The 16,738-nt window shown below is 38.0% G+C and overlaps 1 protein-coding gene and 1 long non-coding RNA gene across 5 annotated transcripts in view; one reads left to right on the forward strand and one right to left on the reverse strand.

Moving 5' to 3' along the window:
• Positions 1 to 16,738, forward strand: part of ADGRG2 (adhesion G protein-coupled receptor G2) — a 133,798-nt gene that overhangs the window by 83,933 nt on the left and 33,127 nt on the right. For 3 of the 4 annotated variants that reach the window (XM_077145080.1, XM_077145079.1, XM_077145082.1), the window contains 8 exons: positions 2,021 to 2,056; positions 4,789 to 4,836; positions 4,935 to 4,958; positions 6,403 to 6,441; positions 8,371 to 8,412; positions 10,644 to 10,697; positions 13,705 to 13,760; positions 14,612 to 14,667. In XM_077145080.1, coding sequence (XP_077001195.1) covers positions 2,021 to 2,056; positions 4,789 to 4,836; positions 4,935 to 4,958; positions 6,403 to 6,441; positions 8,371 to 8,412; positions 10,644 to 10,697; positions 13,705 to 13,760; positions 14,612 to 14,667 — 355 coding nt within the window. The remainder of the gene's footprint in view (positions 1 to 2,020; positions 2,057 to 4,788; positions 4,837 to 4,934; positions 4,959 to 6,402; positions 6,442 to 8,370; positions 8,413 to 10,643; positions 10,698 to 13,704; positions 13,761 to 14,611; positions 14,668 to 16,738) is intronic. The other variant, XM_077145081.1, reaches the window with a different exon arrangement.
• The window catches only part of LOC143670346 (uncharacterized), a 56,536-nt gene continuing 52,895 nt past the window's right edge, over positions 13,098 to 16,738 (reverse strand). The window contains exon 3 of the long non-coding RNA XR_013169329.1: positions 13,098 to 13,206. This is a non-coding gene — a long non-coding RNA (uncharacterized LOC143670346). The remainder of the gene's footprint in view (positions 13,207 to 16,738) is intronic.

Here is a 16,738-nt window from a genome sequence, read left to right on the forward strand (position 1 = left end):
CCATGTAAATGACTGGTTGTCCCTTAGTGCTCCTAGGAGTATTTTTAGAATTAACTTCTGTTAACTCAATAGACAACCCATTGGTGAAATATTAAGGTAACATAAGGGGTATGCTATATTGAAGGACAGAGACTAAGGTAAAGACGATTCTGATTAACATTGGTCACCGAGGCACTTAACGCCTCTGCCTTCATTTGCCTTGTTGGCTGCAGGACAATTGGGTAACTTGAGCACTCTTTCAGACCTGCTTTCAGCTATGATTTCAATTATCCCAGAAAGTAGACAGCACCCTATCACTGTTTCAGAAAGGGGCTCCTGGAGGCTACCAAGTATGTTTCACTGTGCAGTTTTAGTTCCCCAACATACTTCTTCTTTCTTTTTATGACATCTCAAGATACCACTATGATTTTTGAGTGGTATCTTGAGTAATAGTATTTTGACTATTCCTTTGTAAATAAAAGAAAGATAATTTGTAGGATAGTACCTTTTGTGGGTGAGGGTTTGGGGAAGTAACACTTTTTATGTACAGCAAAGCGTGGTATAAACTGGTTTAAGCATTCTGTGGGGCAGTTTGGCAACCAAAATTCAAGGACTTTCTGAAAGAATTAATTAAGTATGAATGCAAACATTTAGCCAAAAGATTTTATTGCAGCATTGTTTGTAATCATAAAAAATTGTACACACCAAAATGCCCATCAGGAGGAAATTTGTTGTATAAATTAATGGCAGGGTGGTGCAGTGGTGGCTCAGTGACAGAATTTTCTTTTTTTTTTTTATTTTAACATTTGTTCCCCCTATTATTCATCTTTATTCCATATGTTTTACTCGTCTGTTGATAAGGTAGATAAAAGGAGCATCAGCCACAAGGTTTTCACAATCACACAATCACATTGTGAAAGCTATATCATTATACAGTCATCTTCAAGAAACATGGCTACTGGAACACAGCTCCACATTTTCAGGCAGTTCCCTCCAGCCTCTCCACTACATTTTGACTAACAAGGTGATATCTATTTAATGCGTAAGAATAACCTCCAGGATAACCTCTCAACTCTGTTTGGAATCTCTCAGCCATTGACACTTTATTTTGTCTCATTAGTGACAGAATTCTTGCCTGCCATGCCAGAGACCTGGGTTCGATTCCTGGAGACTGCCCACGCCAAAAAAGCAAAAAAAAATTATGGCGGATCCTATCAATGAGATGTTACGCAACATCGAAAATGATGTTGTAGAAAACTGTTTCATGATCTAGAACATTGTTCAGAACATACTGAAAAAATATGATTATAAATAGTTTATGTGATATGACCCTTTTATATACATGTAAATACACACGTGCATATATAGATATACATGTATACATAGAAAGAGAGAAGATACATGCTGAAATATTAATGTTTTTACCTTTGGGTGGTAAAATTATGGGTGGTTTTTATTTTCTTCTTTTGATTTATCTGTGGTTTCTGAGATTTCTCCGATAAGCATGCATTGTTTTTCATAGAGAAAAATATATACTTAATTTTTTAAAGAATCTGAGCATTTTCACAAGATTAAATAACTCAGCAGTTTTTGTAGTTTACACACCCAGAGGACTCTGATCTAGTTTAGCTCATAAGAAAGAAGGAATGGCTTAATAGGTATAAAATCTGTGCCCAAAAGAAGCAGTTAATGGAAGTTTAAGATATGTAGATTTGCTTTGACAAGTTTTAATGGACATAGTAGCCAACAATGGAAGTTCTTAATCATTATTTTTAGTTTACTGTATACCAAACTATTATATAATAAAGTATATAGGGCATCCACAACAGTTAAAAATTGGAAAGAGTGCTTCACCGCAGATATATTGAGAGAATTGAAAAGAAGTGCTGATTAGTCTGTTGAAAATAGTAAAATCATCACACTACCCCCTTCTGGTAGCTATGTGCAACTCATTTTATATTCATTCCCTCATAAAGATGTGAACCTATGAATTTGTACGTAAACTAAACTAATTTTAAATCACTTTTTTTTTCCTCAACAGAGAAAGCTGATAACTCCAGTTTCTTGTCACCATCTGGTAAGAGTGTTATCTCATGACTTTGGGGATTCCTGGAAGATACTAGTCTAAACATTGTCTGTAATATGACATGGCCAGAGCAAAACTGCTTTCCTCCGCAAAATATAATTAAACGACCCAATGTCAAATTATGTCATTAAACATACACCTGATAAAAATATCATAGACAAGAGGACAGACATAATGATGCTCTTGCATTGCTGACAAAGCTGGGGAATAAATTATGGGTTTTAATTACGGTAGCTGCTTAAGTTCATCAAAGTTATTTTTTTTTTTTAGTGTTCTAGTTCACAGGTCTCCGAAAGAGAATCAAGAACATAAACATGCCAAAATGTCCTTACATCCCAGGGACAATATGTTCTCTTAAACCTACTCCCCTAGTACCTCAGTGAAAGAATATTTTTCCAAAGGCTTCTGAGGGCTTAGTGCGCGTGAGAATATGAAGTTGTGGGAAGGCAAATAAATTAAAGAGAAATACACAACCAGGATCAGTATTGGAGGAACCAGGAACAGAACCCACATTTGAGACTCCAGGCTGGAACAGGACCTTAGGGATGAAGTGGTCCAGGCCTGCCCCTGTTCCTTAGTCGGTGAGATAACTTAACTTGTCTAAGACCACACAGCTTCTCGCCCTTCATCACACAGAGCCAGAATTCCTGATTCTGTATTCCTTCGGGTATCACATATTTTCGAACAATCTTTTATGATAAGGAGTGAATCAACTCACATTCCATCCATACTTGTGTAAAACTGAGCTTCTACTGTTACTAATTCATTTATTCAAATCAAATGAATAATGATTGCTATTCGCCTGCACACCCTACGTTTCTGGAAGTCTTCAGATGTCTTCTCGTTCTCCTCTCAACCTTGCAATGTAGGAATAACTATAATCATGTTATAGACGAGGTTTATCATCCAGAAACTAGTTGTAGAGAGGCTAAAACCAGCCCATGTTCACACTTTCTCTAGAGTTAGACTATTTAAGTTTGAATTTGGCCACCACCAGCCCACCCCCATTGCTAGTTATGTGACTTTGGGCAAGTTCTTAACCTTTCTGTGCCTCAGTTTCCTCATCTGAAAATTAATTATCAAGATGAGATGAGATAACACATGTGGCTGGCCCAGAGTAAACCCTCAGTAAATAATAACTATCACTACTAGGAATTGTTAAGTAATGGGTCAAAGATTTGAATCCAGGACTGCAGGCACCCACAGCCCATGCTCTTTTTTTTTATTTTGTATGCTGTATGGTGGGGTCACATTTCATAATTTTTCCATGTGAGTATCCCGTTATTGCAGCACCATTTGTTGATTTTTTTTTTTTTTTTGGAAATGCACGGAATGGGACTCGAACCTGGGTTTCCTGCATGGCAGGTGAGAATTCTGCCACTGAACTACTCTTGGCAACCCTAAGCCCAAACTCTTTTGATGGTACCAGTTTGTCTCTCAACTGTAAATCTTCTAAGATAAAACGATCCACTATATTTTTCTACCAATAGACTAGCCTTTGGCAGACTTAATCACAGCGAAATCTTTGTAAAATCCTGTTTGCCTGGAGTGGGGAATAGGGTTTTGAGGGGGTACACACTAGATCCCATCACAGCCTGGGTGGGTGCCCTGGGGGAGAGCTCCTGGCACAAACTGGAAGGTAGGAGCCGGTGTACCATCCAGGCACTGGCAGCTGTGTCCCCAGATGCCATCCATCAACATTGAGAAACATTAGTAGTCATTAATTAGAAACCGGCTTTGTCCAGTCATCTTGTCCTGCTCGAAGAGGAAAGGATTCTGTATCCACACTTTGAAATTTATTGCTCAGGAGCTGTCTTATTTCTCAAGAAATATCCTTGGTAATTAAAAAAAAAAAAAGGTAGTAAATGACAAAATATGGAAGCAATAATGGGTGTGTGTGTTTCAGCCAATGCATGAACGGTCTAAAACAGGCAGGCCAGCCAAGTGACTGCACACACCCAAATTACGTTCTTACCGGCTGCTAATCAGGCTGCCGACTACAAAACTCATTCTGGTTGTAAGGGCTTTGGGTGTGCTGTGCCTGCCATTAGGTAGAGGTCAAGCCATAGGGTCTTTTTAATATTTAATCACGCAGAATGTGTGCAGTAGATCAACCTCTTAGCCTAAATGGAATCATTCCACAGGAAATTTATACCTTGATTGATTGTCTTAATTGCAACCATATTTTAAAATAATTTACCAGGAAATTGTGTAAGGTAGTAGAGTATTGAGTGGTAGAGACTTTTTTTATTAATCCTAATGCTTGCAGGGGAAAGAGGCATCGTCACAGCAGGATGGATCCAATGTGCAGATACATTCCATGATTGTAGTTTGGCAAGTCACTGAAAGCATAAAATGTTTTCTAGAGCTCTCTGGCTGATACATTTTGAAAGTAGTAGTTCTCGTAGTTCCTAAACTTAATTTCATACTATTTCAACGTAGCTGCAGGCATTGTGATCACGGGCTTCAGCTTCCTCATCTGCAGAATGAGACAATTGTACTTGTTGGGTCTCTCGGGGTCTTTTTCTGCAATTCTTTGATTGAATGTAGACCCCCTCACTGCGTGATTACGGGACTTGCAGATTGAACCATGTATTCTCTGATACCACTTTTTTGCTTCTTTTCATAGTTATAGCTCAAAAGGTCTAAATCCTTATAATCCAAAGATAATTGTTTCACAACATTCATTTGAAAATTTTGTCTTTTTTTCCCCCCTCCTGCAGCTGAATCATCTCTTGTCGGTATCATCCCCTTCGTCGATGGTGCTCCAGGCAAGATTTTGAAAATTTTTTTAAGCTAGATTTAGCCCAATTTGTTAAGTTTTGGATTTAATTATACCTTTGTATCGTTTTTCTCCTTGGGGCCAAAGAGGTTGAAACGACGAGCCTCAATGGTAAGATGTTTTTCTGAAGCAAGTGAAAATTGAGAACCCTTAATATGATGACAGGTATAATGCATGGCGTTGACAGTTTCTACTTCTAAGTTATTTCTTCACATGTTGAGTAGTTCCAATGACCACAAAAATGCCAAACAAACAAACAAGAAAGCAAAAAACTGTCGATTATGGAGAACAACCTAAAATTTCTGGTGAAATGATCAAATTCTAATTTAATGGAGGAAGATCACTCCTGTACCGCTTTAAAGACTCTATAAAAGAAAAGCAATGCTGACCGCATTTCGAGTACCCCATTTCACTTGGTTTCCAACACAATGGCAACAAGTTTTCCACAACAGATAGTTCAAATGTGAAAAGTACATCCAGTGACTTCACTGTGATTCAGCATGGATTTGGAGGCACAGAGCGTTCAAAGACAGCCTTTTTACAGCTGACTTGATTGGATTTTAAGTAGTATGAAATGAGGAAAAATTGGCTTCTTCATCATGCTAGAGAAAAGGGCATAGAACTGGGTTATATTTGAGGGAGGTGGGCAGGGCGGCACATTGTGTTCCTCCCCTCTTATTGCAGTCAGAACCCCACGTTTTCCGTAATCCCTTCGTTAAAAAAAAAAAAATCTCACTATGTGCTTGGCGATTAAGGAGCTAAACAATCATAGGTGCATATTGCATGGAGTGAAACTGTTTTAATTTCATATTTTGCCCATTTTTTAGGTGCAGTCACCTTTTACAGTGAAAAGAATATCTTGTAAATAGCTTTGGCAGCAATTTTTGGATCCCATTCTCTGTTTACTTTCTTTCTTTTTTTTTTTTTAGACATGATAATGTAACACATGGTTTTTGTTTTTTTCCTAAAATTCCATCTAGAAAAATCAATTCTAGAATGGTGTTCATTTTAAGAATTACTAATAGACTGGACTTTAAGTCAAGCAAGGTCAAAATGAGGTTTTCCTAAAAATTAGTTGAATATAATGTTCAAGTATTCCAAGTTTAAATTATGTAAAGATGGCTTTCTAAGAGTGTACCATTAGGTCAAAACCAATTAAGCATCCATAGGGCTGTATATTAAAGTTAATATTAAAGGTGGAAATATCATATCCCTTAGGGACTTTCATGATAGTTGAGAAAAAAAAGTGGCAAAGTATTAAGCAGCAGAAATGTGTTTATTTAAGCTCATAATTATAGGTGTGTTAACTTGAGTTGGGGAAAAATGTTTTGAATGAATGAATACTTGCCAAGAATTTTCCCTGGGGGATTGGAGAATGGATAGTGGCAAGGAGATGGCAGCTACTAAATACATTTAGTAGTGTCGATTGGCTTTTGCAAAACTCCCTAACTTCCCCCAGATTTCAGGAAAAATGAAATGTTGAAGGAACCCAGGAAGATGCATAAGTTCGTTACCCATGCCAGTAGTTATGCTTATTTTTGTTACTTTATTTCAGATGTAACTTCAAGCGTATTATCTACTTTAAACAAAACAGGTAATATCAAGTTATTTCTAAATACATTAGCATGTTTCTCTGGCTTCTTGAGCTTCACACTTGTGAGGGCTGCTGAGTTAGTAAAGAGATTTCCTTTATCTCCTTGTCCACTTCCTGTGCCTTCCAACTGTTCGTTTATTACCTCTTTGACTTTGACATTGAGTTATAGTTCTGGTAGCACTGCATTCCCAAACTCCCAAACTGTTATGGGCGTAGTACTCCATTTAAAATAACATATATCATTTTTTCTGATTATAGTAGTAATGCATATTAGCTATAAAAAATGGAGACATTAGAAAATACAAAAAAGAAAATAGGAATCATCTTTAATATTATTTTCCTAAGGTTACTACTGTTAATAATTTGGTATATTTCCATTCAGTATCATATATTCATATATATATACTGTGTATATAGCCTTTACAAAATAGTCATAGTTTGCATAGATTTTTGTATCTTGATAAAATTCCATAGTGTACTAAAATGTTGAACATTAAATTTGTTTCTGTTTTCTTAATAGAAATTATTGCAGTGAACTTCCTTGCACTGATATTTTTGCCATGTATACCTGATTTATTTAGGATACATTCCAAAGAATGAACATTAAGTTCACTCATTAAGGCTCAGTATTTTTAATATTTTAAGGCCTTTGATACCTACTGCCCAGTTGCCTTCTAGAAAGGTTCTACCTGGCAACATTCCTGTCAGCAGTGGATAAGGTATACCCTCTATGGCTAAACCTTTGCTGAAGGCGTATCAGATATTGTTGGATTTTTTTTCATTTCCTTTGGTTTTATTTTTTACTTTTTGATTATTAGTGAGGTTGAACATTTCCCCCCCCAAAAGCACATGTTTTACTAGAGCAAGAAGTTCATTTCTCAGTTGTATTTTGTTTGCTCTGGAAAGGAAAGATTAGCGCGAACAAAAGCATATATTTAAAGGGTTCTTAATTATGATCCAAGATGCTATCAGCCTCTATAATAAATTACTACCAATCATTGCCCATGGGTCACACACTGAAACAGAAACCCGTCAATAACACAGCAGCGTGGTTTCTGAAACTATCAGTATAACATCAACATTCTTAAGCGTATCTCCTAGTTTTGAGCTTTGCCTCTTCTTCAGAATTTGCCAGTTCATCCCAGGAGACAGAGCTTTTTTGCAAATCTGTGCCCTGAAAACAGTCCCTTTTATTTGGCCATCCTTTCAGCCAGGTTATCTGAACCTGGTCTTCCATTATTTGTGGGATGAACCAAGGTTTCTGCCTCCAGAGTGTGTCAAGAAGATATATCTAAGGTTTGCTTCTTCAGAGTGTATTGATATCTGCCTGTGAATCTTTGACTTCGAACAGTCCTGGTTCTGCTCTGGGCTTGTTGTGTGACCATAGTTGGATGGTCTTACCTCTCTGAGAATGATTTTATTCATTAAGACAATGGGGGTAAACTTGTCTTAACTCTTACAGAAAATAGCTGGGCACTTTCTCGATTGTAAACCATAGTAGCAATATTTTAGATCCTATTTACCGGGTTTGCATTCATTTTTACACTGCATCATCTGCTCTTTACAACCCATCACCTGAAGGTCCTTATAGTGACTTAATTCTACATATCTGAAGTGTAAGTCCAGATTCATTTGTCTAGCGGCCTCGCATGGAAATTGAAGTAGAATTATACAAGCAACGGGGCATTTGATGGGTGTGACCTAACTGGCTTAAACGTGGAAATCGAACTCTCAGACCCAACCCTATGCCAATGCTGTACGGTCCGCATATGTGATTCCCATTCATTCTGCTGCTGAGATGGCTGATAGTGTCATAAAAGTGTCAACGGTGTGATTTTCTTAGTAATTCACGAAAATGATACTCATGGCAAGTTGTTTTTTAAAAACAAGCAACAATTCTGCTCTAATATTTAAATTGCTTCTTTGCAGAAAAAGCTAAAATCACTATATTAAAACCCTTCAATGCATCAGGTATGGCTTATTATCAATATCAAGACTTTCTTTTTTTATAACTAAGGTAAAATGAAACAAATGGCTGGTGTTTGTTTTCTTTCTCTATTTTGCCTAACTTTTCAAAATGGAATCTGTTCTTAATGAATAGGTGTTTATACCCTGGGTACCTGAAGTTGTATTTGGGGCTGTACAATAATGATAAGCCACTGTCCTCAAGGATGTTCTAGTCTTTGAGGAGAGGCAAAGCAAATACAGGGACAACTCACATGACCGTGGGGGCAGGCACCGTCAGTCAAGGCACAGTGCTTCTGACATGGTTAACAGGGATGGGAGACAGAAGGCTTGGGGCTAATGAGTTTATCAACAGGATGCACCTAATGAAGGAAAGATTCTTAGTGGAGTGAGCTTCAAATTATTTTTAAAATCAAAGGAGGGTCATACTTTTAGGTTCCTATTGCAAGCTGAGGCACACAATGCATGCTTTAGAAAAGCTTCTACTTGAGTTAAGCGGGAGTTGGCAAACTATGACCTGTGGGCCAAATCTGGCCCCACTGCCTGTTTTTGTAAATATGATTTTATGGGAACATAGCCATGCTCATTTGCTTCCAGATTGTCCATGGCTACTTTTCCACTACTATGAACTGTAGAGTTGAGTAGTTGTGACAGAGACGACAGGGCCCGCGAAGCCTGACAGATTTCCTTTCTGACCCTTTACTGAAAAAGTTTGCTGACGCATGATTTAAAGGGCAAACTGGGGCCATGTGCTAGGGATGTAGTAGCAATAAGAAAGAAAATTTCAGTATGCACGAGCAGCAAAAAAGGCACTCTTCACTGGAAATGAAGATGCAGCTAGAATTTAGAAAAAGATAAGAACTTCCCGAATGGGCCAGTGGTTAGAAAGAACGTTGAAAACCTTACCTCCCACTATCTTTATAGTTTATGATATTGACAAGGTGTATATTTTAGAGTATGTTATATCCATAGGCTGGTATATATACGATACACTCTCTCTCTTTGTGTGGGTAACATTGACATAGAACAATATCGAATATATGTCAGGTAACTTTCGCCTCCCAAATTTGGCTTGCTCCACAAATTCCAACCTCTTAGCTGACATGTGATGCCTGCCCACCAAAAGTCAACTAAATCATTTTGGCAGAAACTCTATCACATGAACTAACTCAAATTATTGTTTTAGTTTATGTCCAAACTAAGTTTTCCCATAAGAAGGAACTAAGGGTTCATTGTGTTGAATGGAAATAAAATAGCAGTTGGGCATGGCTTACATAATTCTGACCAAACAAGATCTAACAAGGAGACCAAAATATTTCTTAGTACAACAACCTTATTTTCTCAGCAGTTTGTTTCATACATTGTCCACATTTGCCTCTCATATTTTTTACGAATTTCTTATGCTTCTCCAAAAGGATGCAGTTAATTAATGAAGGGAAGAGAGAGGAGTAAATGTTGCATGCTTTTTAAAGCAAAGAAAGGCTGTACTTCTCTTTCACCAGAGGAGAGAGTGCTTCTCAAATTAATGTAAATGCATTTTTTTGTTCTAATGTGGCTTATTTCATCTTCCACTCATCTCTGCTTCTTTTGTATCTCCTTGAGGTCTGTTGTCCTGTCCATCGTGCCCTTTTGCCCTTACTATACTTTCGATTTACTGGCCAGGATCGCCCACTAGATTGTAAACTCCTCGAGGGCAGGGTCTGTATTTGGAAACTCCTAAAGCTTGCAGAATAAAGTAGGTCACATATTTCTTGACTTGTAGTTTTTGCCCATATGAAATGATATCACGACAGTGATATTTCATTTGGACATTTGCCTGAGGAACTTGGACCAGCTTTAGAGTGTTCGTGGAAACGCTTACCTAGGAAAGGAAGTAGGAGCTATACTTAAGGGTTTTTCCATTTAATGTCTCTATACTCGATTTGTAGTCATGATGCTCTGTTCATACTGGACAGGAGAGAGACTGAATTGGAAATGGGACAAGAAAATTTAGGGGGGTGGTGGTGGATCAGATGCTGACATATTTAAAGAATAGTAAAGAATCAAGTTCTGTACTTAACCAACTCAGAAATGAAACTCTCTCACTCCTTTAGTCCTTGTGGAATTCATCCAGCCAACCTTTGCTTACAATATTTTTAGCCCACATCTGATGCCTAAATTGTAAGTTCTCTTGACAATGTAGTATTTATGTGCAGGTGTTGACATGCTTAACTGGCTGGGTTGTGTTTTCTTTGCAGGAGTCAAACTCCAGAGAAATATCTGCAATATGTCATCTATTTGCAATGACTCAGGTGAGTTCTTGTGTACAGTACACATTACTGGATAAATTAGCTTCATAGAGAAAAATGGTTTGTTTTTCTTCTGTTGAGTGTGTGGTGTTTGCCTCTCTGAACTGTCTCTTTTCGTACCACTTGGCTACTAAGGTTCCTGAATAAAAACGAAAGCAAGTTTCAGGTCTGGCTGAAATTGTCTTCCCATTTGCATAGCGAGATGATCGATGAGCTTCCTTAATACAAGATGTGAAGCCCTGCACTAAATATTTTTCACCATCATTTTAAATCATAACCCTTAGAATTAATTCATGAACATAATAATAAAATGAATAATTAACAACAGCAATTTCTTATATATAAATCCCCCAGGCTTTTCCATAGGAGCTTAAATATTACAGTTTAGAAACAGGATGTTGCCTTTTGCTAAAAATAAAACAAATTACTCTGCTAGAATGTTGAAACCTCATGTACACCTCGTTTAATTGGATGCCAATTCCAGGAGTGCCCAAAGTATATTTTGCCATCTCTGAGGCTGTTCGCTATTTTTAAAAATTGAGATGGAAATCTCTTGAGAACATGCTATTTTTAAAATGGGAATATTTTCCCTTCTGCCGTGGGCCAGAAGGAATGAAACAACCGCTTTTCTCACGTTGATTTGGCCCTCTGGGCTCCCTGCCTTGTTAAAACCAATGAGAGTAGATGTGAAAAACAGAAAAACATGGTGTGGCAAGTCGGAACTGGGCTAGAGGTTTGGGGAAAAGAGAAGAGGAAGGTAACAAGGTATTTTATGCTATTACAGGCTTATCGTGATGCCAGTGATTTAAAAACAATCATGATAGGGATGGTTTCCCTTTTATTCTGTTCCTTTTAACCATTTAACAGTTCAATAATAATTTGTTTGAAAAAGACAGGTAGCAATTGCACGTAAAATAAGTTAAGGGGATAATTTAGCAAACGTCCAGTTGAAAAGATGTTCCACAAACATTTTCTGTTGGTGTGAATGTGAGATTTGCTCACGTGAGCTTTCTGCTGATATGTTCCAAGTAGAATATAGCAGGAAAATATTACTGGTTTTGACTAAGAAAGAGGAAACCTCATTAGATACATTTCATTTTCATATGCTGTTTAATTCTCACTTCTCCCCACTACCTCCTCCCTCTCTCCCTCTTCTCTTACCCTTCTCTTTACTGAATTCCCCATAATTTCATTATTCTTGTGCTTCATCTGATTTGATCTGGTGACTAATGTCTTGTTCAGTGTTATTCTACGCAACGTTTGATAACTGCTTGACATTGAACGTTTAATAATAAAAAAAATTTTTTTAATTGGTCATCTTGAATGCCAGATGCCAGAAACCTGGTTGGAGTAATGTTTTCCCCAATTAAGTGATGAATTGACCATTTGTTTTAGTGTCTGGTGAAAACAGCCTCATCAGGGGACCAACGAACTCTTGCTACCAGAAATTCCACGGTGTCCTGCCAGAAACTAGAAACTATTATTTCTGGGTTCATTAAGGGACTTGGAGGCTGGTGAAGAAACTGAGAGCTGACCAGGAAAAGTTAGGCTGAGGGCCACAGGGTGGTGACTTCTTGGTTGCTTTGCTATCACCATGCTTCCAGCACATGCAAGAAGCTTAGTATGTGCTCAACAAGATCGAAAGATGAACTTGGAGAATGGTGGGATAAGGGAGAGAAATTGTGCGTATCGGTACACACACAACACACACATACACACGCACTAAATGCGTTTTTAAAAGCTCATATTTAAAAAAAAATGGATGAGGAATTCTATGAAGATATCAAGCATCTTTACTTTTAATAATTAAGTACTATAGTAATTGAAATTTCAGTATCACTATGTAGACTTTTCCTCAGTAGGAAAGTTGCTCATATTGGTGGATCACGTTAATCCCTGGTCTAGTGGCTTTGTCAGCCATTTTTCAGTGGAAAGGAACCATTGGGTACAGGGCTAGGGGAATTGGTCGTTATACCTTGTGATGCGGCAAGAGATGAGATGAGGAAGCCTTTGACCTTCTAGTCCAGGGGTTGGCATACTACAGCCCATGGTCCAAATATGACTTGCTCCCTGTTATTGTAAACAAAGTTTTATTGGATCACAGCCACACCCATTTGTTTAGTATATTGTCTATGGCTACTTTTGCTCTACTACAGCCGAGTCAAATAGTTACAACAGAGACCATGTGGCCCACGCAATGTAAAATATTTACCGCTTGGCCCTTTATGAAAGAAATTTGCTGACCCCTCCTCCAGGGTGCATGACATATTTGCCCTACTGATCAAGGGGCCAGCATACCATTAGGGAGTCTCCACTTAGAGTATACACTGTGGGAAATGGGTTGGCTGAAACTGAGTTCAGTATTTCAGTATTTCCCAAAGAACAGGATTTTCTGGAGTTTGTGGGGTGGAAGCCACGATGAGTTCTTCACCCGAGGAGAGGATCTGCTCTGCGCGCTCTTCAGATTTCAAAGCAAAATCTCAACTTTGTTCCTAGGAAAGAGAAAGCTGACCTAAAAAAGAAAGAAAGAAAAGAGAAGGAATTAATAGACTTAGTCCCCTGTTAACTGTTGAAAAACACTTTTCCCTCCCCCCATCTGTGTAACTGCAGCTTGCGATGATAACTTCAAGAGACTTTTTTGAGTTAACGTTAGAGCCGTAGTTTCTGCAGTCAGCATGTGGAGGGGAAGTGAAGTGCTTCATGGAAAGAGGGTAGGGATAGAGCTGTTTGGCAGATACATATTTGAAGAGGTACAACTCAGTAACTATAGACAAGAGGACACGTTTTCTCTCATACTGTGAGAATTGTCGCTTAAAATTTATTTTTTTTAAAAAAATTATATTGATGATCGTTGTGTAGCCTATTGATAGAAAAGAGAGTAAATATGAATAAAAACAAACAACTCGAAACTCGATTTATAAAGTAATTTCATGATCTTTTTATGTGCTGTATTAATCCTCAGGTTTTAAGGATGCAAGTCTCAAATTTCTTTCTGAAAATTTGTTTTTAGCGTTTTTTAGAGGTGAGATCATGTTTCAGTATCCTGAAGAAAGCAATGTTACCCAGGTAGGTCTCAAAGATTTTTCTTATTGCTGCTTTAAAAAGTAAATAACCATGTATTTAAAGATTTGTTTAAGGTTCTGATGATGGCATTTGGCATAATATCTACCTTTATGATCAAATTTAAATAAATTATATATTGAAATTCCCAGAATCACTGGCTTACTTTATTCCTAGTAACCATGGTATTTTGTTAATCATTGTATTTTAGTTTTCACTAGGCTTGCTGCTAATTAAGTTTCTAAATATGATATCTGTTTCTTGCCACTTACAATTTAAAATTATATTAGAAACTCCTGGCAATGAAAAATATAAGTGTTAACTCCAGGAAGAGTCTTCTGAAGCAGATTTTGTTCACCCCATGGGGGTATCTAGATCCAATAGTATCAGCCTTTGTGCAACCTATATTGGCTAGAGGACCCCAACCCAACGTGATTTATTAATTCAGCAACTATTTCCTGAGTACCTACTACGTGCATGGCAAAGAGCTGGGTGCTGGGAATACGCAACGATTGCTATCACATTTCACAGTTTCCTTTTTACATTGGGGGTCTTGTTACTTAAATCTGGGACCTCTCATGAAAAGAGCTTAAACAGTATTCTTTGGTGGGGGGAACAGAAATCGGTATTGCGGATTTGTTGATTCAGAATATTTTTTAAAGAAAGCATCAAAACAAAAACTGGCTCAGCCAATATTGATTTGATCATTGGATGGAAAATATTCCGTGTAGTTAGGATTCAGTTTTTGGGGTGCGGTTCCTCGGGTGATCGACAAAATCGAAGAAGAATTTCTCATTGGAGAGTGCAAAAAAACCAAATGTGTTCATTGTATTTTGATAATTTTGTGCTTCTAACAGAATCAAGACACGGCTAACAGCACCTACGTTGCAGTCCTTTCTCTAAGTGAATCGAAGTGAGTAATCTGCTGTTTGATTTAAAACTTAAAAAACATCAACTCTGGTAAGATATTGTTGCACTCTCTTTGCTTTTTGGAAACCGGAAGTCGGAAAAAAGACATATATAACAAAGGTTATAGAGATAATTAGCTAAGTGCTTTGAAAATTAACCATAGTCACCTGTCATCAACTAATATCCCTTCGAGGCTGTTCTCACTGGTTCTGTAGACAATAGACAAATTCAGTAACATCTTCATTTGAATTGACATTTGAGTGTTAATACGATCTGGTGGGCAGAATGGTCGAAAGAAGAGTTTGAGGTAGGAGTCTATAGTGTGTACCAATTGTTCATGCTTCATGAAAGTCAGTTCATGCTTTCATGAAGCATCAGTGACCCGAAAGTCAGAGACCTCGGTTTAAAAGAACAAGCACAGACAGTGAGAAATGCATTACAAATAGCTGCCCCAAGTTGGATAGTACATCAAAATGTTGGCCAGCGTGCATTCTCTACCAAGGGGGAGTCTAGGACAATCCCCGTGTGTTCATGAAATCTTAAAACACTCAAAGCCCTGTTATTTGCAATATGTTTCCTGCAACTAAGGGGATATGTTAATGAGTGATTGGCATTTCCATTTCCTCCCCGTCCTCGCTGAAAACTGGCTGCTGGAGCAAGTGGAAAAATGAAGCCTTTTTGCATGATTAATGTTTGCGTTTTTTCAAGTTTTCAATATCAAAACGTTCAGTTTTAGTGAAATGTTTATTATGTAAACACTGGTGTATGGGAACTATTTGGTCATGAGTGAAAATATGCAAATACATGTGCTGTACATTCAACAAGAAGTCTTTTGCATCAACGCCAAATATTTATTGAGCATATACAGTAGGTGCTCTGTCTGGGGAATATGAAGAATAAGATATGGCCTCTGCCTGAAACTTAATAAACACTGCCTTACCATTCAATAAAGTTTATGGTTAAAAAAAAAAAAAAATGTTGGTGCCTCTGTACCTGGGAGGGGAAACCTCATGTCTTTGCCTTTGTGGCAGGGAAATGATATCAGGTGAGGTTCTCCTACTTTCAACCTTGCTACTACTCACAAATGAGATTTTGTAAACTTTTGAACCTGATCTAAAAGCTCCAGTGAGTGTCTGTGATGACACTGAAGAGAAACACCTTTCCTAAATTAAAAACTCTTCTTATGGGACTTCCTTTCGGATTAGCATTTTGATCTGGCTGTTTCTGATGACTCAGCGATGCCAAAGTGGCAAAGAACATCATGAGTCCGCCTGATGGCTGTCAGACATCCTTACGGCTCCACCGAGTTTATAGTGGTAAAAAGCTAAACTAGTGACAACTGGGATTATGTGGGTATTGTTCGTAGCCTCTGTATCTATTTTTGACCTCCTGATGAAAAGTAAGTTGCATTTCTAACTAATTCAAAGTTAGTGGTGTGAAATAAAGAAGCAGAAGAAAGCAAGGCACCTAGAAGGATTTTAAAATTTACATAGGCAATAATAGTGCTAGAGTTGTAAGAAGCAACTTTCTTTTATGCAGAAACATAAACAGAATACAACTTAGCACACGTGTAAATGGTTATTCTGAAGTAATAGATGAGACTTATAGTTCAGTTTGTTTTAAGGTGTGTGTTGGGGATGGAATCACGTCCCTCATAAAAGGTATGTTCAGGTCGCAACCCCCTGGTCCTGTGGGTTGTGGACCCATTAGTAAATAGGACCTTTAGAGATGTTTTGAGTTAAGGTGTGCCCACACTGGAGGAGGGTGGGCCGAAATCCAATATGGCTGAAGTCCTTATGAGCAAAGGAAATTGGACACAGAGAATGAAGCCATGGGGAGCAGCCAGAGGCTGGAAGTCAATGGAACCCAAAAGAGGAAAGAGGACATACCACCTTGCGCATTGCTATGTGACAGAAAACCCATGGAACCCCAAAGATTACCTGCCAGCTGGCCCGAAAATACGTACCCTGGGAGAAAGGAAGCCTTCCTGCCTCTGAAATGGTGGGCCAACAAATTCCTGTTGTTCAGCCAACCCATTGTATGGTATTTATTTTAACAGCTGGGAAACTAAAACA

The sequence above is a fragment of the Tamandua tetradactyla genome, chromosome X (assembly GCF_023851605.1).
Source record: "Tamandua tetradactyla isolate mTamTet1 chromosome X, mTamTet1.pri, whole genome shotgun sequence".
NCBI classification, from domain to species: Eukaryota; Metazoa; Chordata; class Mammalia; order Pilosa; family Myrmecophagidae; genus Tamandua; species Tamandua tetradactyla.